The sequence below is a fragment of the Somniosus microcephalus genome, chromosome 21, assembly GCF_052327205.1.
Source record: "Somniosus microcephalus isolate GS21.2 chromosome 21, FLI_Smic_1.0, whole genome shotgun sequence".
NCBI lineage: Eukaryota > Metazoa > Chordata > Chondrichthyes > Squaliformes > Somniosidae > Somniosus > Somniosus microcephalus.
The window spans coordinates 57,463,400-57,490,590 of NC_141007.1; the positions used below are offsets into that span (position 1 = coordinate 57,463,400).

The 27,191-nt window shown below is 43.9% G+C and overlaps 1 protein-coding gene across 2 annotated transcripts; it reads left to right on the forward strand.

The window, feature by feature from the left end:
• The first annotated feature begins 166 nt into the window (after positions 1-166).
• Positions 167-16,847, forward strand: LOC147102847 (uncharacterized). Of its 2 annotated transcripts, XM_085963732.1 has the most exons (6): positions 167-597; positions 4,644-4,790; positions 8,962-9,041; positions 10,435-10,814; positions 11,544-11,716; positions 16,714-16,847. In XM_085963732.1, exons 2-5 carry the CDS (start codon positions 4,735-4,737, stop codon positions 11,670-11,672), a joined length of 645 nt encoding a protein of 214 aa, XP_085819858.1. In that variant the 5' UTR covers positions 167-597; positions 4,644-4,734; the 3' UTR covers positions 11,673-11,716; positions 16,714-16,847. The 2 variants fall into 2 exon arrangements, with proteins under 2 accessions (XP_085819858.1, XP_085819857.1); XM_085963731.1 differs by lacking the exon at positions 16,714-16,847 and having other exon boundaries at positions 170-597; positions 11,544-16,642.
• Positions 16,848-27,191: the final 10,344 nt, after the last annotated feature.

A 27,191-nucleotide genomic window follows, 5' to 3' on the forward strand; every position in this document is an offset into this window, starting at 1 on the left:
GAGGCTGGTGGGGTGGAAGGTGAGGACAAGGGGAACCCTATTGTGGTTCCGGGAGGGAGGGGCAGGGGTGACGGCAGAAGTGCAGGAGATAGAACGGACACGGTCGAGGGCCGTGTCAACCACGGTAGACGGTGGAAATGTGCGGATCTGCAATGTTGGAAATGTGCGGATCGGCAATGTTGGAAATGTGAGGATCGGCAGTGTTGGAAATGTGCGGATCGGCAACGTTGGAAATGTGCGGATCGGCAATGTTGGAAATGTGCGGATTGGCAATGTTGGAAATGTGTGGATCGGCAATGTTGGAAATGTGAGGATCGGCAATGTTGGAAATGTGAGAAATAACAGAAAACGCTGGAAAAACTCAGCAGGCCACGCAACATCCGTGGAAAGAGAAATGCAAGTCTCTGCAACGTAATGACGTAACAACGTATTTCAGCTTATTTCCAGCCACTTTGAGGCAGTTGGTAGTTGCGCCATTTTGAAGCATCAGGAACAGAGCTCGGCAGGCACAGTCCGGCAGCGGACAAAAGAAACAACAAGGAATGATTGTGAGAAGATTTTAAAACCTCACCGTGTCACTCTAGGTCTCCCATTAAGGTAATTAAATTGTTTTAAAATCGTGATTTACAAAAAAAATACATCGACTAAAGTTGTTGCGCACGCGGAAGCGCGGTGTTTTTTTTAAAAAAGAACTCCAATTTTAATCGCAGTTCAATACTTTTTCGCGTGTAATTTAATTATAGTTTTACCCCTTAAAAATAAAACTTTTTTTTCAATATAGATAAATACCACGATTGCGAGGGGGGGATGGTCAGCGGTCGATGGGTAGAAGGGCGCGCCGCACATGCGCGGTGCGGTCCGCCCAGCAGCGCCGCTGATTGTGAAACGTGGGTGCGACTGTTCACAAGGTCACAACTAGAAGGGCGGCGGTGGTAGATCAGCCTGTTTACCGGACCCAGGCAGTAGACTTCATTTAGAGGGCCTTCCCTTTTCTGATATTTCTCACTCACTGTTGGGAATCTTGTGTGCTCAATAAATACAGTGTCTGTTCCTCCCGACAACAGCAAGTCTGAAGTTAGTGTCAGTGCCACACTTGCATCCCAACCACGAAATATGGCTTAAATTAATCGATTCAGGGAGGGGGTGGCAGATTAGCCTTTTTATTGGATCCAGGCAGTAGACTTCCTTTCAGTTGGCTTTTTTGACCGTCCTTTCTCATTGTTGGCAATGGTTATGTGCTCAGTAAATCCAGTGAAGAGTTGGTTAAATGGAACAACCGGCTGGCTGTCTTTGATCCTCTCAACAGCAGCAAATCTCAAGTTAGTGTGTTAGTAGCACAGCTGCGTCACCACCACGAAATATGGCTTAAATTAATTGATTTGGGGTGAGGGTGTAACTTTTTTTAGGATATGGAAAAGTGGTTAAAATGAAGACCCATTGTTAGTATGGTATTTAAACAATGTAGTAACCAATTATTTCACAGTTGGTTCTTGTTTCTCCCCTGCCCCCACCCTTTCCCTTGATATACCACATGTGTCTAGATATGGTTGTGGCCAGGCAACGTGGTGAAACCGTTGCCACTTTTCAGAGTGACCACTAGAGGCGGGTGAGGGTACTGCAGAGGTTGAACCCTCTGGTTTTTCCCTTCTCAGCGTAACTACTCTGCATTTTTTAATGTGGCAGATCCCCACTTTTTTAACATGGCAAATCCACCCTTTGCTACTGATGAGTGTCTCCCCTTCCACTGGTATGGTTCCTATGGCTCAGCTGCTTCCTGGATAAATTTGCTACCCTAGGGAAGGGGGAAGAAGCCTCCTTGTACTTGTATCTATGCTTGTGTGTAGTGTGTGAAATGGCTTATTACACGAGGGCATTTATTGTGTTGATTTTATTCCCTTTTGAAGTACAGTCCCCACCACTTAACACCATCCCCGCTTATCGAGGACAAATACCTATATCGGGTGAATGGTGTTAACCATTTGCCATTGCTATAGGTGTCAATTAGAAAGGGATCGCATTAAGTGCACAGGCTAGTTCGGGCAGTTCAAGTAGCTGTTCCCACAATCTCTTGCTTTACAATCCCGGTTGTAAGTTCCAGGCTCTGTTTTACGAGTTCAAATATGAGCTTTAACTGCCTGTACTAACTTCCTCTTGTCCCGCGTTGCCCATCAGTTCCAGGATCTCGGCCCCGAGGCTTTCACTCGGGCTTGAGGGTCCTGATCCTTCTCGGCAGAAAAGTGTTTAATATCGTGCTTGCAAATTAGCTTAACATGTTAATATGCTGAAACTTCTAATGGTTGCAAAAGACTGAGGCAGGGCGTATCTGAGATTTAGCAGCTAAACTTCAGATAGTTCTAAAGGCTGACTGGTTCAGAAACATTTGATGAAGACAGCATGGAACTTAAAAAATAGAAATCAACAGCGAGTGATTACAGAGTGCTTTTTATTGCTGTGTGGGGAGATGGGATACATCAACATTTTCAGTTTTTATTTTAATCAGAAAACTGCAGTGTTATAAATGAAACTTGAGTGCTTTTTTGGTTACAATGGGGATTTTGTATCATTCAACTAATCTAAATCTTGTTTTACTTGTTTCATATTGGCCACCATTTTGTGGTAAGAATAGCAGGTGATGTACATTGTACAGGAAACTCTTTGGTATCCAGCACCGACGGGACCGGGATGGTGCTGGTTGATTAAAAATTCTGGATGACGGAGAGGGCTATCTACCGAGGCTATTTTTAACAAACAAAAATAAAAAAATCAAGAAGTGTGCAGTATACAGTAATTGGGTACTCAGCTACAGAATGTTGTGTTAAATGGATGGTGGAAGATGCTTGATTAAGTACAGTACTGCCAGTTGAGGGTAATCCATAACTCTTTATAATTACTTAACAGTAAAACAAAACTTATACAGTAAACGACTGTATACAGTACTGTAGTTGACTGTACACTTATTCCAGGTCAGCTGGTTCATCAGGAATATCCATGCCAGCTGGGTCATCAGGATCATGCACTTCAACAGATTCTTCAGGCACTTCCACTGCTTCAACTCTTTTTTGGAAGCTTTCCTAAACATGTCCCGGATGTCTGCTTGCTTAGTGGACTCTTGCCTTTTTAGAGTCAGACTCCTGTTATTAAGGTGTTCGGACTTTCGACAGCGCCAAGAAGCCGAGTAGTGGCAGTTTGGAGAACTACCCCCCACTGACTAACTCGGCCACCGCGGGAGACTCGGACTTGGCAACATTTCCGGTTATTGAGGTGTTGTTTTCGGAGTGAGAATTTTGCCGGTTAATAGAGAATTCCAGATATTTAGGTGCCGTTTAAACGAGAGTTTCCTGTACCTGTTAAACCCTACTTGTAATTTTGTTTCTAATTTAAATAACTAGCTAAGCATCATAAACCTGTTTAATTTAAAAGTATTTAGCTGAAGTATTCCTTCTGAAAATGTTTGTTTATTTTTGGAACTGTGGATTATAACAGTCTCATGGTATCTCCATGTATGAATAATTGTTGGTGGAATTGTCTGAGCAGCAGAGCGATATTAATTTTAGATTTAATTTAATTGCAGGTGAGTGCCAAAGACTTCAGAAATGTTTTTAAATTCTCCTTTCTGTGCTGTGGTTGCCTTTGCTTAGAGATTTATCAGAAGGTCTGCTTTTGGGTCTCTCGCTGCCATTGACTTGGGGTGAGAGGAGGAGTTGTTTGCTAGAAAATGCCTTCAAGTTTCTTAGCCATATTAACCTATTGTATGATAGCAAAATACTGTGGCTGCTGGAAATCTGAAATAACAGAAAATGCTGGAAAAACTCAGCAGGCCTGGCAACATCTGTGGAGAGAGAAATAGTCAACGTTTTGGGTCGAAACCCTTCGTCAGGACTGAGAGAAAACACAGGAAATGAAACCAATAGTTTTTATATAAAAAAAAAAAAAAAAAATTGGGGGTGGTTCGAAGCTGGCTTGAAATGCCATACGTTTTTATGCATTAACAGCTGATGGGACTATTTTCTCGTTAATTTCAAATGCCCTTATTACTATGTCAGTCAGTTTATTGGCATTTTCAACTTTTAAATTACTTTATCTCCTTTTAAGACCCACCTATCAACCAAGATTTGGTCACCCTTATCTCTGCTTTGGCTTGGTGTCTTGTTTTCCTTACACCTCCTGAAGTGCTTTGAGACATTTTCCTACCTTAAAGGTGCAATATAAATGCAAATTGTAGTACAGGAAACTTTCTGGTATCCGGCACGGACGGGACCGACGTGTTGCTGGTTCATCAACAATTCCGGATAACCGAACGCTATAGTAAAAGATACGGAGCTCAGCGCTCCGTATAAAGCAACAAACCCAGCTTCAAAACAATCGGCACAAGTTGCAAGCGCCTCTGTAGCTTAGCAACAGCTTCAGCTACACCCTTGCACAGCAACAAATGGAGTAATAAAAGTTATCTGAACCAACTCCTGAATTTTGCCGGTGGATAGAGCGTTCTGGTTATTTAGGGGCCGGTTAATCGAAAGTTTCCTGTAATTTAATTGTACATGGGGCACCTTCTAAATTAGTGATTCTTTGCTTTTTTTCCCCTGTGGTATTATGTTGGAATTTGCTGTTTCAGTATTTTACAAGCCTTTGTACTTATTCTACAGGGTGGTGTAAATATTTCTGCTGTGAAATTTATCCTTGCCTGCTTGGCTCAGTGAGCTACAGTTGCAAAGAGCATTGGAAAAATCTTCAAGCATGAACATTGTTGTGAAACCAGGTTTTGATGTTATTTCCTCTGGAGATAAAAATCGGTAAGTTTTTTTCAGATGAAAGAGCATAAGTATTGGGAATAGGAAAAGGCCATTCCTAAAGATAGCATGGTATAATCTTTTCAATGAGTAGATAATTTGAATCCTATTGCAGCTGAACCCATTATTTTTCACAAGCACATGTACAACAAGGGTGGTGGATAGAGATCTGGCCCTGCTACACTTGACTGGCTATTCCGCTTCCCCTCCTAGCCCAGGGGTTCTGGAGTAGTTTTGGGTTTTCTTTATTGTACAAGCTGAATTCGGGCTACCCAAGAAGAGAACAAGGGTCAAACACGGGACTGTGTGCTCTTTTCTACCCATTCCCAAATCTTCTGCCCCATCTTGTCTCCTGGAACAATGACTTGCCTTTAGTTTCACAGCGAATATTAACTTTGACTTTGGGAAGCAGTACTGCGGAACTAGATCATCTCCCTCTCTCCCTTCACTCACACCTGTCCAGTGACACTGGAAAGTAATCGAGCAATCCCTGGGGACATTGAGGCCAACAGTAATCATCCCTTTTCCCATGGAGTACACAATGTTTTGCCAGATTTGGTACTCTTGCCATTTCAGTACCCCACAGCAAGTCATGAATAAACTACTGCACCAAATACAGCAGGAATCGACAGGAAGCAGTGACTTTAGACATTGATACCTTTTGAAACTTAAATTACAAATGGAAAACCTCTATCAAGATTTATCAAAATACTTGTCTTCTAAAGTCCCGAATGTAGTGAGAAGAATGGGAGACAGAAAATGTTATCTAAATTAATCACCGAGACTGATGAAATCAATTTCTGTTGTTTTTGTCTGGGATCCTTGGGTTTTTACAGGTGAATGGGGGTTGCATTTCCTGAATCCATCTCTTCATTATTTGAGGCACTGATTTATGTTGACTCCATAAGTAACAGTTTATTACATGGGATTTTTTGGACTATTTACTGGTGCTTTGAATATCCTGGTCCACGATTTTTCTGAGAAAACTGCAAATGTAGTGTTTGCGAAGTGAGAAAGTATAATTTCTTGTGCTTGGTGACTGTATTGAAAAGCAATATAGAATTAAATGCTATCCCTGGAAGTGACTGGTTTGACCATGATGACCAGAATTAAGAATGCTGATCTCTCCAGGATACCAGCTATTGCCTGATGAGCTGAAGAACTGCATGTGAAAACCAAAACTGCCCTTTTATTTAAAAAAAAAAGGTAACTTCTTCCTCGGCTTTGAACAACTTCTTCCTTGAGATAGCTATTGATTACGAATGGGACTGGATGTTTGAGTGTTTAATGCATCTAAAGATAAGTCTCTTTGGAGAAATCAGAAGAATGATACTTAGAAATAATTCAGAAATGTATTAAACATCAAGCCATTACAAAGAACTGAGACTATCTTGAAGAATTCTGTATTTTGCACTTGTCTTGCTGTCTTATCCCAAAGAACAACTGAGCTGTTGTCTAATGGACTGACCTCCCAGCTTCTCCATCTGTTTCAACTCGTATTTCACCTGAAAAAAGTTCTACAGTGTTTGACCTATTCATGTTAGTCCAGCAGGTGGTGGTATAATAAACTGCACCATCTATTGATGTCCTCTGAAGATGAGAAATGTTAAAGATGATGAGAAGACAGAACAAAAGTAGATACCGCATTTGAGTTGGTGGTAAGGCTGCGCTCTGCTAAACCTACATTGGTATCGTCTTGTTAAATTTGAGTTTCAAAAGTGCATGTGATTCCCTGGACCCCTCTTCTTGCCAACTGTATACCTATCACCAAACTCCTTGACTCTCAAATCTCTGCCCGTCTCTCCAATTGGGTTTCCTCTCTGCCAAATCACCAAAACAGCCCTGACCAAAGTTACAAAAAGCTTCTTGTGACTAGTAAAGTGTCCTTGCAGCAAACTGCCTTGTAAATACATTTTTCTACAACCTTGTACTTTAGTTACTTTGTTCCTGTGATATACGCATGCGATTGTAGTATACATTTATTGTAATGAGTGGCGTTTATTGTAATGAATGTATTAATGGTAATATAAGGAATATACATTTGTCTCCATCAGGGCTACAAAAATATTATCTGTTCTTGGTTCTATTCATGCTCGATGTTGAGCATATATATTTGCCTAACTTGTAGTGTACCTGTTTCATTGTGTTTACAACTTCATGCGACCATTTTTAGTCCTAAGACTGAGTTGGTATGTTCTGTAAACCGCCTGCTGCTCCCAGTGTTGGTTACTGATTTGAGGAGGCAAGCTTCTGTGGAGCAAGATTAAAAGCACCATCCTTTTCATCCCTCTCCTCCACACCCCACATCAAGATAAAACATTGTTGTGAAGCACTGTGGATCCCCAGCTAACTTCCCCACAATTAAAGCAAATTTTATTGCCTCAACACAGAAACCTGGTGCCTCTGGAAGCAAATAACTTGCTATCTTTCCAATGTAAATGGAAATTAATTGATTACTACTGCAGATTAAATCGTAGACTGAACTTGTAAGAATGCATATAATTGGTGTTAATGGGCTTTAGGCTGGTGGTAGATGATCCCATTTTGTTGGAAACAGTTGATCAATTTATCCTTGAACTAAGGGTTTTGGTGGGGGGGGGGTGGAGAAACGGGTGGAGTTCTGCTGCTGTACCAAGTTTACAATTTTCAATGTGGCTAATCTAAGACTGTAAATTCACTTACTGTATCATGTCTTCTTGCAAGTATGCATGGGATTAAGATCATGCCCAATGCATTCTAATTCTGTTAAAGAATAAAAAGTGTTTGAGAGATGAGTTCAACTGAAGGGAGAGTATAGAATTGCTACTGTATATTGTGGCGGTACCACTGGTTGTCCCTTACATTGAGACACATAATTCCCTTTAACTTACCTTGCTGTATGTTTAACTTACATTTTGGGGCCGTTGCCCTTTTAACTTGCCTGTTGGGGCCATTGCCCCTTAAGGCGCGCCCTAACGCGCTGACGTCACGTCACGTATGACGTGATGTGCGTGCGCCGGCTCAGCCCGGCCTAGCGTCTTCGGCCTCAACGGCCAGCCGACAGGAGCGACGCGATCTTCCGCTCCTGCAGCAAGCACAGCCCGGCCTAGCGTCTTCGGCCTCAACGGCCAGCGACGCAACAACGCGCATCACGTGACGCCCAAAGCGCGGGAACACACACAGCAGAGCGTGATGACGTCATCACGCTCCCCACAGGACTGCGAACTCAGTCCTCGTGGAGTCCCTGCTGGGACAAGACCTACACCACGGTGCTCCTACAGTCAGCCATCTTACCTGCTATCTTACCTGCTGTAATTAGCCTGTTCCTGTAAATAAACAACTTATTTATAGTTCGTCGAAGTCAAACTCTTATTTAGTGGCGATCTACATGAACCGCTACAATATCTCCTTTAACTTTTGGTTTTTGTGCTACACTTTGCATGACTTGAATAGAAGTGAGATCAGTGAATATTTTGAGCGTGGATATTGTCCTATCTCCTGTTTTGTAAAAGTACAACAGTCTCTTGTACTTGTTCTGTTTTACTAATGAAGATCATTTTATTGTACAAGCTGAATAAAAATTTACCCCACTTTGTTTCTGGGTGTCCTCAAAGGCCCCTGTCCTTGTTTCTAAATTGTGACAATACAGTTTTAGGTTAATTCTGTGTGATGTCAGCGTGCTATTGTGCAAATCTGAAGCACAGTTCACAACAAAACTAGGGCTGGAATGAGTCGCACCCAGTTTGGTTTGTATTTTTGAGCTAGTTTTGTCTACTCGTTCCTAGCAAATGAAATAAAGTCCAGAAGTTCTTAGCATTTTGTTGTGGTAACCTCCTAACATACATCAGGATCTAAAGGAACAAATTAAATACAGTAGTTAGATTTGTGCCATGATCCCAATAATTGAAAGATTTAATCCTAAATACCCCCCCCCCCCCCATGAGAATGTTGTGCAATATAATTATTTTTGACTAATTGACTTGCGTTCATCCTCGCTAGCTATTTAGAATGTAGTCAATGTTTTACATCATATAAAATACATATATTTGTGACCCTGCTGCATTAGTTCACTGCTTTACATATACTGATAGAATACAGTTCAGGAAACTCCAGAGTTTGTGACTCCTGCAGCAGTTTCACAATTTTTTGTGTAGTGGTGTATAAATAAACTTTATTTTTGACTGTTCTTTATTAGGAAGGGCAGTATTGAGAACTTCGAAAAAACAAGACTGGGTGATCAATCTTGGATCAGAGATTTCTCCCAACTGAAGCCAGGTAAAGGACTTTCATCATTTATATAAAATGATGATTATTGTACATACTAAAGCCAGGTTGATTTCAGTTGTGTTCCTTTTAACAATAAATGTTGTGGTTGAATAAGTGCCTCCTTTACAGACTATTAAAATAAATTGATCTCTACTATTGCTGTCTTTCAAAAGGTGATGGCACTCTTTGGTAGAAGGTTGGAAATTCAAGCTCTACTTCAGGACTTGAGCAACTAATCTAGAAACACCAGTGCAATACTGACCAGGTGGACATTCAGGGTTGTTGGCACTATTTTGAGGAATATCTTTTTTGTTTATGGGACCTTGGTGTGTTCAAAATAACACTGAAGCACTATGGGATACCCTGACAGTGTGAAAGGGTGATTGAAGGTTTTTTATCTTTAAAAAAAAAATCCTTTTTCTGTCCATGCTCCTTCAATTGTAGAGATGAGAGTTTTTTCTTTTTCCTGCATGCTGCATTGTTCTTGGTGCACAAGAGTGATGTGTGGTGACTCACCTCAAATCTCCTTATGGGAGCCTTGACTTTCAGCTTAATAAACACACCTCTCGATCGACCCGACACACCTCTCTCGGTCGACCGACCGACCTCCCTCTCGGCCACCTAGCAACCCAGTGTCTAATTTTTCAATATACCACTACCGGAGCAACTAGGGATGGGCAATAAAGCTCAGCATTGCCAGAGACACCCGCATCCCAAGAATGAATAATATATTTATTATTCTCTGGGAAGCACTGGAATTTAATGGCTTTCAAGTACGTCGCCCAAGTGGCCATTCTTCATGAATGAACTTGCGCAGTGAGCATAGCATGGTTGGTACTGTTAGTGCCTAGTGGCCCACCTTGGGAGCATATTCTACATGTTGCGCCCCCCCTCCCCAAAAAGCTTCCTCATCTCCTTCCCTGAAGGTGGTCTAAAGTTGTGCTGGGATTTAGGTCTACAAGTGCCAGCAACCTTCTTGCAAAAAATGGCTGCTTTATAGTTAGTGCGGTAGCCTGTATTCCCCACTCATGATGGCGTCATGTGGCGCCTGATATCCACATATATTCCTTACAGGGATCACTGGCTGACAGTCAGAAGCAGACACGCTGGGTGATTAATCCTCCTTCATACCCCAACGCTACTCATTAAATTAAAGTACAGCACCTGATTGCTGCCCTAGCTGTAATTGGCTAGCTCACTTGGGGGGGGGGGGGCTTGCATTTATATAGCGCCTCTCAAGACCACTGGACGTCTAAAAGTGCTTTACAACCAATGCTCAGCACACAACAATCAAATTGCAATCTTTCTAAACGGCATGCTTCAGTACCATACCATGTCGTGCATTTCACCGCTGAGTGGGTATTTGACTTCAAAAATGTTCATTTGCTCTTGTTCAATCTAGGTGCAAGGTATCTACTGCTGGTAACCAACCAAGTGAGTAAACACAGAAGAAATTTGTGCCATCTTTCCAACGGCATGCCACTTCGAATTGGAGACCTGGATGACACGGTTTATTGGGGAAGGCCTGATATGCTTGAATCTTGGGAAGATCTCTACCTGCCAGAGAGAATGGACATGGTGGTCCTGGGTACGATTGATGGTCTTCCCTGCCTAGCTCCAGGACTTCAGCTCGTCATTCTTGCTGGAAAGGATGGTTCCGTATTTGCTTATGAAGAAGAAATTTTGTACAAAATTGCCAGTAGTTTACAAGAGCTCTTTGAGAAAGAAGTGATAATTCCTGGAACTGAGATCTATGAATATGGTAAAGGCTTCAGGCCCAAGGTAAATACTTCTGTTATGATACTGGGGTTCAGTTTTCTTGTACTCCAGGTATTGTGTGAAGGAAAGAGGATTATATTCAAAACCAGATTCAACATAATCCATGAAAAGGTTTTTTTTTTTTTAGGAAGGAACTTATGAACAGTTAAAATACTTTAACCTATTTTATATTGTATAAAGTTTAGCTTTACGTCCTTTCCTGAATGACTGACTAATTACATCGAGATCTGTGATTACCACTAGCATAATTTTATATTTATGCATTTAACAGCTGCGCATTGCAGTGCGGTAACTTGAACTCACCATTGCCAGGATGTAAGGAATGGAATTTATTATTGCAAATCCATGTTTATAATGCAACCCCATAATTCGGCAAAACAAGCATTCTAGCCCTGATTCTCAATTCGAAACCATTTTTGGAATTGGAGGTTCCCCTCCCACAGTTGTGCTTGGTGCAGTGTTGTTCCACTTTGTCGCCATTCTGCTCAGCTAAAGGCTGTTGTCCAAAAAACATCCCCTGCTATTGCTGATTCTTTAATTGGCTTTTGCCATAACAATTAAGCTTCATGTAGTTCATTTCAATATTCTTTTATTGGTGTATCTTCTGCAGTGCACTCTAGGACTAAAGTAACTGTATAATTGAGGTATATTCTTCATCATCATCTCACTATTTGAACCGCATAATGTGATCACCATAGAAATCTAACTCAAAGCTGTTTCAATTATTTCCAGACCAATGAAGAATATCTAGCAGCCCTAAAAGAAGCAGGATTGGAAAAGATTTCTCCAGACACAAAAGATTTCGTTAGCAGAAACGCATCTGAAATGAAGGAGCTGATTGATGATTTGAATTTCTTGTAATTTCTTAATCCTAGAGGGTTAACAAATTCATGGCATCCAGTCAGGTTTGTAACCCGTGCAGAGAATGCAAAACAAACTCCTTTTCTTCATAGAAAGACTTGCATTGATATAGCACCTTTTCACGACCTCCAGACATCCCAGCCAATGAAGTACCTTTTTGTAATGTAGGAAATAAGGCAGCCAATTCATGCACAGCAAGCTCTCTCTCACAGCACTGTGATATGACCAGAGAATGTTTTTTAGTGATGTTGATTTGAGGGATAAATATTGGCCAGGACACCGGTACCAATGCCCCTGCTGCTCTTTGACATAGTGGCCGTGGGATCTTTTACATCAACCTGAGAGCAGACAGGACCTCTGTTTAACATCTCACCTGAAAGAAGGCACCTCAGACAGTGCAGCACTCCAGTACTGCACTGGAGTGGGACTTGAACCCACAACCTTCTGACCTGGAGGTGAGCGTGCTGCCAAGTGAGCTACAGCTGATGTAAGAAAGCCTTCAAATATGCAGACTGGCTTTATTCCAATATCATGAGTTAAACATTTTACTTCTATTTGCTCTCTCCTTTCACTCCTATTTTCTTCCCCTTTTTTAACTTTTACTACTAATTGAAAGTTTTTTCCCTTTTTCAAGTATTCCTTTTTTCCTGAGCCTCTGCATTTTCCATGATTAATCTGAAGGTGGGATCCATGTTGTCTAATTGAGAGTAGACTTCAGTCCTTTCGCCTTGAGGTTTAGAGTGACTTGATCAAAGATTTTTCTGGACCAGGCTGGAGATGTCATTGTTTGAAGTACTTATTCGGCAGCAATGATTCGTTTTCTACATGGCCCTGTTTCTGGCGGGGGTGGAGATCACCCCTTTCAGTAGGTAAGTAATGCCGGGAATTTGGGACCAGAGTGATCTCCTGGACTGGTTTTGATCATCCAGATGGGTCGGAGAGGAATTTCCCAGATTCTTCCCCCCCCCCCCTCCCCCAAAATGGCCTGGGGTTTTTATCTTTTTTTGCCCCTCTTGGGAGATCACATGGTTTTGAGTGGCGTGTATATTGTGTGATACACAAGGTATCACAATTGTGTGGGACAAGCTGGATGGACCAGAGGGTCTTTACCTGTCATTGTTCGTAAGTTCCTATTGCAACAGTGACTACACTACAAAAAAGTACTTCATTGGCTGTAAAGCGTTTTGGGACGTCCTGTGGTGGTGAAAGGCGATATATAAATGCAAGTCTTTTTTCTTTTTTGCCCAATGATGATGAAGGAGCAGCGCTATAACTTGGGGAACTTGGAGGTGATGGTGTTCCCATGCGCCTGCTGCCCTTGTCTTTCTAGGTGATTGAGGCCGAGGGAGGTGCTGTTGAAGAAAGCCTTGGCGAGTTGCTGCAATGCATCTTGCAGATGGTGCACACTGCAGCAACGGTGCACTGGTGGTGGATGGGGTGCCAATCAGGCTTTGTCCTGGATGGTTTTGAGCTTCTTGTGGTGGTAGAGCGTCACTCATCCAGGCAAGTGGAGAGTATTCCATCACACACCTGACTTGTTCTTTGCAGATGGTGGAAAAGCTTTGGGGAATCTGGAGGTGCGACACTCCATAGAATACCCAGCCTCTGACATACTCTTGTAGCCACAGTATTTATGTGGCTGGTCCAGTTAAATTTCTGGTCAGTGGTGACCCCAGGATGTTGATCGTGGGGGATTTGACGATTGTAATGGCGCTGGTTAGACTCTTGTTTAAGATGGTCATTGCCTGGCACTTGTGTGACACATCTTATTTGCCACTTATCAGCCCAAGTCTGATTTGCACCCCATCCATCGCTATTCACAGTATTTATTAATGACTTAGATAATGGCATCGAAAGTCATGTATCCAAATTTGCCGATGAGACAAAGCTAGGTGGCATTGTAGGCAGTGTAGATGAAAGCGCAAAATTACAAAGGGATATTGACAATGGGCAAAACTCTAGCAAATGTGAGGGCATCCACTTTGGACCTAAAAAGGATAGAACCAGGTACTTTCTAAATGGTGCAAAGCTAAAAACCGTGGGGGTCCAGGTACATCGATTGTTAAAATGTCATGAACAGATACAGAAAATAATCAAAAAGGCTAATGAAATGCTGGCCTTTCTATCTAGAGGACTAGAATACAAGGGGGTAGAAGTTATGCTGCAGCTATACAAAACCCTGGTTAGACCACACCTGGAATACTGAGCAGTTCTGGGCACCACACCCTAGGAAGGATATATTGGCCTTCGAGGAAGTGCAGCGTAGATTCACCAGAATGATACCTGGACGGCAGGGGTTAAGTTATGAGGCGGGATTACAAAAATTAGGGTTGTATTCCCTAGAATTTAGAAAGTTAAGGGGTGATCTGATTGAAGTTTTCAGGATATTAAGGGGAACAGATAGGGTCGATAGAGAGAAACTCTTTCCACTGGTTGAAGCCTAGGACTAGGGGGGCATAGTCTAAAACTATAGAGCCTGACCTTTCAGGAGTGAAAATAGGAAACTCTTCTACACCACACAGGGAGGTAGAAGTTTTGAACTCTCTTCCGCAAAAGGCAATTGATGCTAGATCAATTAATTTTAAATCTGAGATTGATAGCTTGTTAACCGAAGGTATTGAGGGATATGTGCCAAAGGCGGGTATATGGAGTTAGGTCGCAGATCAGCCATGATCTCCTTGAATGGCGTAACAGGCTCGAGGGGCTGAATGGCCTACTCCTGTTCCTATGAATGTCGTCCTGGTCTTGCTGCATGTGTGAATGGACTGCTACATTATCTGAGGGAGCTGCAAATGGAACTGCACACTGCAGTCATCAGCGAGTGTTCCCACTTCTGATCTTACCCTGGAGGGAAGGTCATTGATGAAGCAGCTGAAGATGTTTAAGCCTAGGACACTGCTCTGAGGATGTCCTGGGACTGAGCTGATTGACCTCTAACAACCACCTTCCTTTGTGCTAGGTATGACTCCAGCCAGTGGAGAGTTTTCTCTTTTTTCCCCCCCCCCCCCCCCCCCCCCTCCTGGATTCCCATTGACTTCAGTTTTACTAGGGCTCCTTGATGCCACACTCTGTCAAGTGCAGTCACTCTCCCCTCACCTCTGGAATTCAGCTCTTTTGTCCATGTTGGGACCAAGGTTGTAATGTGGTCTGGAGCAGAGTGGTCCTAGCCACAGATTTATATCTTATCTCTCTGTCCGGCTATACAATCAAAAGTTAGAGCGTACCTACACATGTTATATCAAAAGAAAGCTTATTATTAGGGGGCTCTTTGTAGGCGTATTTACTTTTTCGTGTCACACACATTGTTTGGACAATATACAAAAAAGTTCAAAAATCCTACCTGTCATTAGCGTTGACTGACTTGCTGCTTGACCAATCCTACAGTTCACTCACCTGATGGTTGACCAATCAGTGCGTCACGGGCAGGTGCGTCACGGGCAGGTCCTAATCCTCCACTCTCCCTAAACTTCGCCGCCATTTTTTCCATCCCCACAGGGACAGCAGCACCAAAACAAACCCCCACATTCCGGATCCTGCTCCCGCCCCGCCGGAGCGGCAGGTAAGTTGGGCTCACTCGGGCCGTGCCTTGCAACCGCTCGGCCCGACACACACAGCGGTCAGGGGAGCCGCAGCGGTCAGCCGTGCGATCCGCGGGGGAGCTCGGCTCGGGTCCGTCTCGGCCTGACAGCCCAGCCGCGCCTCAACCGCTAGGCCCCACACGGCTGCTATCACAACGGCACCGGGCCTCAGGCGCTAGGCAGGGAGAGGGGAGGGAGGGAGAGGACAGCACAGGGAGACGAGGAGAGGGACAGACGGGCACGGAGACTGCGCGGCCCAAAATTGCCCTGGCAATGCCGGGCTCCCCTGCTAGTGTGTGTGTGTGTGTATATAATATATATAGTACTGTATATGTGTTTATAAAATAGTCAAGACAGTCCCTAAAATACTTGTGAATTCTTTAATGTAAAGAAAATTTGATGGTTATTTTGTGTTCTCCATTCATGTGATGTATAAAGTTAAAGCTTGACTGAAAATTGTATGAATATAATGGGTGCACACTTGGCACTATTGACTTTAATGGTATGTGCACACAACACTGCACATAAAGCAGGGTTGTGCAGTACAATTTTCTAATTCCCATCTTGACTAATTTGGCTATGTGGAAATTGAGACTGAAGTAGGCATTTCTACTTCCTTAACTGCAGCACATTGCTCACTTTTGTCATTTTGCATTTAGATCACTTCCTCAGAAGGAGGCACCTAATAGCAGAGAATCTTTACTGTACATCAATTAATGAGCCCTCACTGGGTCATGGAGTGACCAATTGCTATGCTGTTTTTTAGTGTTTCTTTATAAATCCCTATCTACAAATTTCCCAGGCCTCTGGCAATACTATTCATGAATGAGCTATTATGCATGTTTATCCCCCCCCCCCCCCCCCCGGAGCAGTGTAATATGGGGAATTCTAGCATGTGGATGTATAATATGCAAAATTCACAGGCAGGAAAAGACCAGCTGGTCCGCCAAGCCTGCCCAGCACTCACGATGACTGGATCATCGTGACTAGACACTTTCCTCCCTCCCCCCCCCCCCCCCCCCCCCCAACGCAGCCATGTAATCTCTTGATTCTATGGTGCGACAGATTGGGAGTTGTTTTGATTTATAATGCATTTATATAATGTATATAATTAGCTGATTATTTAATACCTGCTCCTGTTGGATTTTTAAAAATGTATTTGGGCTCTGCTGATTGCTCAGTTGTTAAAGAAACTAGGGGAAATGTTCCTGGATTGTTTGAGTATAATGGCTGGAATACCTATTAGAAAATCTGACTGAGAATTGCCCACCTGACATTGCACCCACTTAAACTAATGTGGAAAATGGGATGAGCTGTAAATAGTATGCAACCTAATTGGCGTGATTTTTTTTTTTTTTTTTTTTTGCTGTGTAAATAAAATGTTGAAATATACTGTTGTCTATTTATGTTCTATGTTCAGTGCTGGGAAAACTATTGGGATACATTTCTTTTGTTCTTCACAGATTTTCAACAGATCACGACACTAACTTTGTAAAGGAATCACTGGACAACTGAATCACTACATTTTTTTGGCAGCTGAATCCATTTTTCTTTTTTATAAATCATGATAATGCACCAAATGTATGACTGGGTGGCTGGTCTAGTTACAGTCCTGGTGTCAATGTTTGGGAGAGAGACAAAATTAATCAAGAAAAAGCATTCCAAGTTTAAAAATTATTTTAAAACATTCAGCTGAGATCTGGACATCCAACCACAAACATCTTAATGGTATAGTTCCTTGCATTGAATAAATCCAAACCAGTTCTATCCACTCATTGAAAATTGTGTTGATTGAATAATTTTAATTAAATTCTTGTGAAGTTGATACTTTTTGGGTATTAACATATTTTACAGACCGTATTAACATATTTTACAGACCTTACAAACCAAAAACCAAATTGTATAGTTTGACTCCTCCACAAACTGGCTTGGATTCTCCTCTGAATTACTGTCCACTTTAGGCTGCGAAACAGGAGAATGCGTTAAAGGCTACTGCCTCAATCTGTCACCAAAAACTGCACCGGAATTCACCCCAAACAAAATGCCAGTACCCTTTCAGGCCCATCACATGACTGTTCTGTCAGATTTAGATGGAGTGACTCTGGCTGTAATAGCAGCTGCAACATATCTGTGTGGCAGATACCACATTGATGGGGGCATTTTGTGTGATGTTCCTGTAGGTTGGTGTTCATTTGCCTGTGGAGTGATCTTTTTTAGTACTTTGGGGCTTTGGTCAAAGCATTGGCACTTACTCTGCTCAATATAGCATTACATAGAGGCTACAGCATAAAAAACAGGCCATTTGGCCCAACTGGTCTATGCTGGCATTAATGCTCCACACCCCTCTTTAAAGTTGGAGGCTCTTGGAGTTAGGCCTAATTGAACTTCTCATCATCCCTATACATAGACACTCGCCCCATAGCGTAAGGAGAACTGGAACAGAAGAACCTGCTGGCAGAGCAGAAATAAGAGCCCCAAACTTTCAATAAAGTAGCTTCACAGCTGTTCTATCTTTCTTACTCCACTCACACATGCATATACACACACACACACTTGCAAAGTCCTTCACGTTCCAAGATTTCTACCAAGTACTGCCTGAGAATTTTACAGCTCCCCAGTCATTCAACCCCCCAAAGTTGCAAGTGTACAGAAATTAACTCCGCTCTTGTGATCAGGCAGTGCTTACTTTAAAAAAAAAAACACATTCACCAGGGAGTGCCAGAGAAATGTTTCTTCCCTATATAACTAGAGTTCTGCCATTTATAGCTGGTGCAGATATGAATTGCTCACTCCACTACAGGCAATGGCTGGTATAAAGGGGTCAGTACTTTGACGGTATTCTACTTGTACTCCACTGTTTTCAGTGCAAGATACCCTTTAAAGAGGTGCTATTTACAGGTACTTATGATTGTTACAAAAGCAGAAAATGCTGGAAACACTCAGGTCAGGCAGCATCCGTGGAAAGCAACAAGTTTCAGGTCAATGACCTTTTCATCAGAACTGGAAGAAGTTAGAGATTAACAGTTTTATAAGCAAGTCTTCTTAGGCAGTCCCGAGGATGACTTGCTTCCATGTTAAAAAATGTGTTCTCAGGTGTCTTGAGTCCAATGTGGGACCTACAGTTTCTGTCACAGGTGGGGCAGACAGTGGTTGAAGGGGGTGGGTGGTGGGGGTGCTTGGGTTGACGTGCGCTGCCTGCGTTTGGCTTCCGCTTGCTCCCAGCGAAGAGACGCGAGGTGTTCGGCGCCTTCCCGGATGCTTCACTTTGTGCGGTCTTGGGCCAGGGATTCCCAGGTGTCAGTGGGGATGTTACGCTTTTTCAAGGAGGCTTTGAGGGTGTCCTTGAAGCGTTTCCTCTGCCCACCTGGGGCTCTCGTGCCGGAGCTCAGAGTAGAGCGCTTGTGTTGGGAATCACGTATCGGGCATGTGGACGATGTGGCCCGTCCATCGGAGCTGATCGAGCGTGGTCAAAGCTTCGATGCTGGGGATGTTGGCCTGAGCAAGAACACTGACGTTGGCGCGCCTATCCTGCCAATGGATTTGCAGGATCTTGTGGAGCCAGCATTGGTGGTACCTTTCCAGTGCTTTGAGGTACCTGCTGTACATGTTCCATGTCTCTGAGGCATACAGGAGGGCGGGTATCACTGCTGCTCTGTAGACCATGAGCTTACTGCTGGGTTTGAGGTCCTGGTCTTCAAACACTCTTCCTCAGGCAACCAAAGGCTGCACTGGCACACTGAAGGCGGTGTTGGACTTCATCGTCGACGTAGGCTCCCGAGGTATGGAAAGTGGTCCACGTTGGCCAAGGCCTTGTGGATTTTGATAATCGGGGGGGGGGTGCCAGTACTGTGTGGCAGGGGCAGGTTGGTAGAGGACCTTTGTCTTACGGATGTTTAGTGCAAGGCCCATGCTCTCGTATGCTTCGGTGAAGGTGTTGACGATGGTTTGGAGTTCGATTTCCGAGTATGCGCAGACGCAAGCGTACAGATAAGCAAGTACAGTGCCAGGGGGAAAGGAGGTGGGGGGTGGAGTGATTTAACAAAAGGGATATTAATGGGGCGAATAATAGATGTGTAAATGGTAACAGTAGAACTATTACCACCTATTGTCCCAGAGAATGGGAGTGGTGGTTATGATCTGATGTTGAATTCAATGTTCAGTGTGATTTGCCACATTGTGTCAGCCAGTGGGTGGGACTTCGAGCAAACAAAGTCTATTTACTCGGCAAACAAAATTTATTTACCGCTGTGATTATTTCCACGAACACCGGATCCCAGAGCCACGCATGCGGACTCGATTCCCCTTCTGTGCATGCGCGCTGTTTACCGAAGCTGTGCACACGCAGTACCCACCAGTTGCGGCCTGCACTGTTGCCCACATTTTCCTCGGCTCCGTAAGGAGAAGGTCATTGGCTCCGTTGGTGGATGGGATGGAAGGGAGTAAATTGGAGGGGTAGAGACGGGGAGGGAGGGAGAGGTCAGAAACTTGGGTGGGGGGGCGGGCAGAGCGAGATCCAGGTCTCCGGGGGGGGGGGGGGTGAGAATGTGATCCAGACGCTAAGATGGATCATTTTCTTCCAACCCTACACCCACACCACGTTCTCCCTCCTCCCCCCCAAGACCTGGTTGATTTTTCGGAAAGCTCGGCAAGTGACATTGGACTGGACAAAATTCAGAAGTCATGACATTGTCACTTCCCCTCATACCCAATAAACCTGTTAAAAATCCGTGACCCACACACAATGCCCCATCTATGTGGGGGGGGGGGGTGTGAGGTCAGGAACCCAAGGGGTTGGGGCGGGGTGAAGGTCAGAAACCGTGGGGATGGGGGGAGAGGAACTCGAGCAGGGGGAGAAGGTCAGGAACTTGGGCGGGGTGGGTGAAGAAGTTCAGGAACCCATGGGGCGGAATAGATCAGGAACTTGGGAGGGTCAGGAACTTGGGTGAGGAGGGGAGGTCAGGAACTTGGGTGAGGAGGGGAGGTCAGGAACTTGGGCAAGGTGGGGACACGATCTTGGGCAGGGGAGAAGGTCAGGAACTTGGGGGGGGGGGGGGTTAGGTCAGGAACTTGGCGGTGGGGGAAGGTCAGGAACTTGGGGGGGGGGGAGAAGGTCAGAAACTTGGGCAGTGGAAAAGGTCAAGAACTTGGGAGAGGGGAGGTCTGGAACTCGGGTTGGTGGGGTGGAGGTCAGGAACTTGGGCAGGGGAAGAAGGTCAGGAACTTGTTGGGAGGGAAAAGGTCAGAAACTCGAGGTGAAAGGTTAGGAACTTGTTGGGAGGGGGGCAGGAACTTGTTTACAGGGTGGGAGAAGACCTTAACCCACGAGGGCGAGCCCTGTCTGTTCTGTGTGAACTCTGTTCTATCTGGAGCCTGGCAGTCAGAACGGCTCAAATTACACTTTGCAAGTACTTGATTACTTAGGCAGGCAGGATCTAATTATACATTCCAGAGAAGCTTCTGGGTATGTCTTGTCCCCCGAGGGGACCAATCAGAAATTTGGTGTTGGACATATACGCGACCTTTATTTACTCGGCAAATAGAGCAGGTTGTCCAACAGTTTGTCTTGAATGTGTGATTTGATCCTGCTTGCTGGAGTAATCAAGATCTTTGCAATGTGTAATTTGATTCATTCATTGTGACAGCCAGTCTCCAGAGCTCACAGTGCTAACACTACTGCTTTCAGAGAACAGACAGGGCCCACCCTCCCGGGTTAGGAGCACTCACAGCACTTGCACTGCCGAGTTCAGATAGGAAGGGGTGAGGCCATGGAGGGATTTTAACATGAGGATGAGAATTTTAAAATCAAGGTGTTGGTGGACAATGTTCCCCCTAATTTTGGGGGGGGGGGTGGGGTGGTGCGGTCCTTTTCAAAATTTCACGCATGCACAAAATCTCCCATTCAAAAGCCGGTAAGCGGCCTGCGTGGGACTTCCAGACAGCCACGCAGCCCAGCGGGAATATTGTTGGTGGACCATGAGCCAATGTAGGCCAATGAGCACGGATGTGATAGGTGAATGGGACTTGCTGCCTGTTAGGATACGTGCAGCAGAGCTCACGTTCATTTGAGGATGGAAGATGGGAGGTTGGCCAGGAGAACATTGGAATAGACGAGTCCAGCAAATAACACGCAAATGTAGGGGCCTGAATTTGCGGTCGGAGGCTTCCCGCGGGGAAACGCCTCCGATCCAGAAATAAGATCTGCGCCTACCTTCTGCTGTGAAGGAATAAGCCATATTTCTGAAAGATACACCATAATATGAACAGAATTCTGATATTTATTAATGCATGATATACTGGGTTTAAAAATCTAAAGCCTCGGAGACACAGGCTGCAAACAGAAAACAGGCTTCTGAGATAAAGATCAGTTGTTTAACAAAGTTGTAAACATACAAGCTTTGAAATGAGAATTAGTTAAATATACTAAAACAATGACCCTATTGAAATGGCAGTTTGGCATCCAAAAGGTCTGGAGTTTGGAGGGAACACAATGAAATGCCCAGTTTAAAGTGTTAAAGAACTAACACGTGAAACAGAAACACAGAATATTAAAAAAACCATGTGCCTTTGAAAAGATGACATCAAGTAAAAGAAACACCTGCTGGTCAAATAGTTTTTTTGTTAAACTTGGAAGACAGGAAACATAAGATTAAATATGCAACCAATTGAGATAGCTAGAAAACAAGTAAACACTCAATCAAATATAATAGCAAAATACTGTGGATGCTGGAAATCTGAAATAACAACAGAAAATGCTGGAAATACTCAGCAGGCCAGGCAGCATCTGTGGAGAGAGAAACAGAGTTAACGTTTCAGGTCTGGGACCCTTCTATACATAGTAAATATGATACCAACAAGAACACGATACCAACAAGAACACTTTGAATATATGACTTCAATAGATACACCAAGCAATTACATTGTGTTTGTATTGAACTTGGAGCAGTTAGGAGACTCAACGTCTGCTAAAACCAGTAAAGCCAATATTAAGAATTGAATGGAAAACTTTCGGTAAGAATGGCATCAAACAGAAACCATTGCTGTCATACTGTTTTTATGATAGTTTTTGGAACACCTAAAGGTAAGAGACATAATTATGCATGCAATAGTTGAATTGACAGTAAGATAGAAAGCGTTCAATAGAGGTATCAATAAAGATAATTAGCTTACATCAGCAGAGAACTTCAAAGAATAAACCACTACAAAAAGGGTATAAAAGATAGACCTTTTCAAACAGAAAGTCAGAAGTCGCTGAACGGGCCAAGCGTTTCTCAACTTTACAGGCACCATCTGTAAGCTTTTAACTTTGAGTCTCGGGGATCAAACGGCACTATCATTTGATTTTGTTGGATGTTCTGAATTTAGAGATAAGTAAGAAATGTAGCGAAGTAAAGATTTGAGAATAAGGATATCTCAGAAATAAGAAATGTAAGCTATTTGTATTTTGAATTGTTAATGTTGCAACTGACTTGACAGCTGTTAAATGAATGTCGGCTCTTAAATAAAACTATATTTTTAGAATTGTCTCAAAGACTATTTCTGTATAAACTTGCGAACCCAATTTCTGTACACTCTTTTGTAAGGAGTTGCAGAATTCTGGGGGGTATTCCGGACCCTCATAATATCCGGAAGGTTACAGTCTAGTTAAACTTATTAAAAGTGCTATCTGGAGGACGGTAACATCTTCAGTCGTTCCTTTCCTTTAGGGAGAGACAGCCTGAACCTTTAGACCCATTTAAGTGTCTTATAGAATTCGGCTATCTCTAACTTTAGTTGAAGGTGAACGTCTGGGGAATACGCCTGATCTGGGGTAGCCCGAAAAGGGCTAGGGCTTGTAATTATCCCTTCACTGCCTCGGGATCCACGGAGACTCATGCTCCTGGGCCTCTATGCACAGACATGCGTAGAGGCTCACGTATCCCGGGGCACAGGTGGTTCGCAAGCGCCCCTGGGATCACGTGGGCCGGCCCAACCAATGAAAGAAGGGGATCCCCATTCATACTTATAGGGATTCTGTACGTATGGAATTCCTATAAGCATGAATAAGGATCACATAAAAAACACATTTACATATCAAATACATTTATTAAAAAATTACATATTTAAAATGAATTAAAATACAATTTAATTAAACATTTAAAACAAAAATTTAATTTTTTGAAAAATAAATTAGGGCTAAAAATAATCTTAACTTATTTTACAGGTATTTTAATGTTTAAATAAATAGCCCAACTCTCTGCCCGCGAATGCCATTTTCCCGGGCGAACACCCAAAACTTGCGGGGCCCTTATGGGTGTGTATGCACCACATACACACACATAGGCCCCGGAAAATACAGGCCTTTATGTTATGCATGTTGTAGGACCAACACCGATATGCTCTCATTTTTTAAAATTCCTTTATTTATTGCCCATCCCTAGTTGACTTTGAAAGGGTCATGATCTGCCTTCTTGAACTGCTGCGGTCTGGGTGGGTGGGAAGGAGAGGGACAAAGAGGGTGGGGTGGAAGAACATGATCTAGGCCTAACAGACGGCGGGAGAACTCATCTATCTTCCCATCTGTTGCTCTCATCCCTCCCCTCCCCCTTTAGACCTGGATCACGTTCTTCACCCCTCTCCGCACCCCTCTTCCCACTGTTCTCGCTGTGCTCCCCCCCCAACAAGTTCCTGACCTCCCCCCTCGAGTTCCTGACCTCCCCCACCCCCTAGTTCTTGACACCCACCCCCCCAAGAGTTCTGATCTTTTCCCCCTCCTCTCCAAGCTCGTCTCTCCCTTCTCCGAGCTCCTCTCCCTCCTTTGATCCCCTCCTTTCTTCTCCCCCAAGCTTTGATCTGCTCTCCTCTCTCCCCGCCTTCGATCCCCTCTCCTCTCTTCCCCTCTCCGATCCCATTTACCCCCTTCGATCCCTTCTCCTCACCCCCTGCAATCCACTCTCCCCCCCCCCCCCTTTAATCCCCTCTCCTCTCCACCCCACATCCGATCCCCTGACTTTCTCCGCATGGAGTTGAGGAAAGCGTGGTGGCGCTGGCAGCAGCCGCCGCACCGTTTAGATCGGGTCGCACATGCGCAGTACCAAATGGACGCACATGCACAAAAGCACTGTGTAAATAATCACTCTGAGTAGGGTATTCAAACAGCAAACTCCAGCTGTCTGGAGATAAAAACAGAAAATGCTGGAAATACTCAGCAGGTCAGGCCACATCTGTGGAGAGAGAAACGTTCCATGTCAATGCAGTTTGGAGAGTCTATTTAAACCGAGTTAATGTTCCAGGTTGATGCAGTCTGGAGAGTCTATTTAAACTGAGTTAATGTTCCAGGTCGATGCAGTCTGGAGAGTCTATTTAAACCGAGTTAATGTTCCAGGTTGATGCAGTCTGGAGAGTCTATTTAAACCGAGTTAATGTTCCAGGTCGATGCAGTCTGGAGAGTCTATTTAAACTGAGTTAATGTTCCAGGTCGATGCAGTCTGGAGAGTCTATTTAAACTGAGTTAATGTTCCAGGTCGATGCAGTTTGGAGAGTCTATTTAAACCGAGTTAATGTTCCAGGTTGATGCAGTTTGGAGAGTCTATTTAAACCGAGTTAATGTTCCAGGTTGATGCAGTCTGGAGAGTCTATTTAAACCGAGTTAATGTTCCAGGTCGATGCAGTTTGGAGAGTCTATTTAAACCGAGTTAATGTTCCAGGTCGATGCAGTCTGGAGAGTCTATTTAAACCGAGTTAATGTTCCAGGTTGATGCAGTTTGGAGAGTCTATTTAAACCGAGTTAATGTTCCAGGTTGATGCAGTCTGGAGAGTCTATTTAAACCGAGTTAATGTTCCAGGTCGATGCAGTCTGGAGAGTCTATTTAAACTGAGTTAATGTTCCAGGTTGATGCAGTTTGGAGAGTCTATTTAAACTGAGTTAATGTTCCAGGTTGATGCAGTTTGGAGAGTCTATTTAAACCGAGTTAATGTTCCAGGTTGATGCAGTCTGGAGAGTCTATTTAAACCGAGTTAATGTTCCAGGTCGATGCAGTCTGGAGAGTCTATTTAAACCGAGTTAATGTTCCAGGTTGATGCAGTCTGGAGAGTCTATTTAAACCGAGTTAATGTTCCAGGTTGATGCAATCTGGAGAGTCTATTTAAACCGAGTTAATGTTCCAGGTTGATGCAGTCTGGAGAGTCTATTTAAACTGAGTTAATGTTCCAGGTCGATGCAGTCTGGAGAGTCTATTTAAACCGAGTTAATGTTCCAGGTTGATGCAGTCTGGAGAGTCTATTTAAACCGAGTTAATGTTCCAGGTCGATGCAGTCTGGAGAGTCTATTTAAACCGAGTTAATGTTCCAGGTTGATGCAGTCTGGAGAGTTTATTTAAACCGAGTTAATGTTCCAGGTTGATGCAATCTGGAGAGTCTATTTAAACCGAGTTAATGTTCCAGGTTGATGCAATCTGGAGAGTCTATTTAAACCGAGTTAATGTTCCAGGTCGATGCAGTCTGGAGAGTCTATTTAAACAGAGTCTTTAGGAACTAGAGTAAACAGGACTGAACTATCCAATCATCTCCATTCTGGCCCGGAGTAGTGGTGTCACTCGATGCAGCCTCCAACGTTTAGGCCGGAAAGAAAGACTTCCATTTATGTCGCACCTCTTATGACCTCAGGATGCCCCAAAGTGCTTTACAGCCATTGAAGTAAACAGTGTAGGAAGCCGAGGGCAGAGTTGGGGGAGAATTGAAGTGGTGAGCGACGGGAAGTTTGGGGTCACGCTGGTGGACTGAACAGCGGTCAAAGCAATTGCCCGATTGCGTTTGATCTCCCCAATGTCGAGGAGACCCCATCATAAGCAGCGCCTACAGTGTATTAAGTTGGAAGAAGTACAAGTAAATCGCTGTTTCACCTGTCCTAATATCTCCTTATGTAGCTTGGTGTCAAATGTCGTTTGATAACGCTCCTGTGAAGTGCCGTAAGATGTTTTACTGTATTAAAAGCACTAAGTGCAAGTTGTTGTTAGGGCCTTGCAATATTTTATGAAAATACAAGAACTAAAACTATATAAATGCTGGAAATCTGAACTAAAAACAGAAAATGCAGGAAAAACTCAGCAGGTCAGGCGGCATCTGTGAAGAGAGAAACAGAGTTAATGTTTCAGGTCGATGACCTTTCGTCAGAACTGGAAAAAGTGAAAGATGTCAGGTTTTTAGCAAGTACAGAGGCAGGGAAAGGGGGGAGGGGAGGAAAGAACAAAAGGGAAGGTCTGTGGTAGGGTGGAAGGCAGGAGAGATTAAATGACAAAAGGGATGATGGTGCAAGGCAGAAAGGAATGGTCATGGGAAATGTAAAGGAACAAAAGATGGGTCTAGCGGTGATGTAAATGGGAATATCAGAATCACCAGCAACAGCTGCCATCTGAAAAAATGGGGGCCGAGGTTATGGTCTGAAATTGTTGAACTCTATGTTGAGTCCGGCAGGCTGTAAAGTGCCTAATAGAAAGATGAGGTGCTGTTCCTCGAGCTTACGTTGAGCTTCATTGGAACAGTGCAAGAGGCCGAGGGCGGTGAGGTCAGAGTGGGAGTGGAGCGGAGAATTAAAGTGACAGGCGACCGGACGCTCGGGGTCACTCTTACAGACTGAACGGAGGTGTTCCGCAAAGTGGTCACCCAATCTGCGTTTGGTCTCCCCAGTGCAGAGACCGCATCGTGAGCAGCGAATACAGTATACTAAATTGCAAGAAGTACAAGTAAATCGCTGTTTCACCTGGAAGGAGTGTTTGGGGCCCTGGATGGTGGGAAGGGTGGAGGAAAAAGGGCAGGTTTTGCATCTGCTGCACTTGCACGGGAAGGTGCTGTGGGGAGTGGGTGCTGTGGGTGATTAAGGAGTGGACCAGGGTGTCACGGAGGGAACATTCCCTTTGGAATGCTGAAAGGGGAGTGGAGGGGAAGATGTATTTAGTGGTGGGATCAC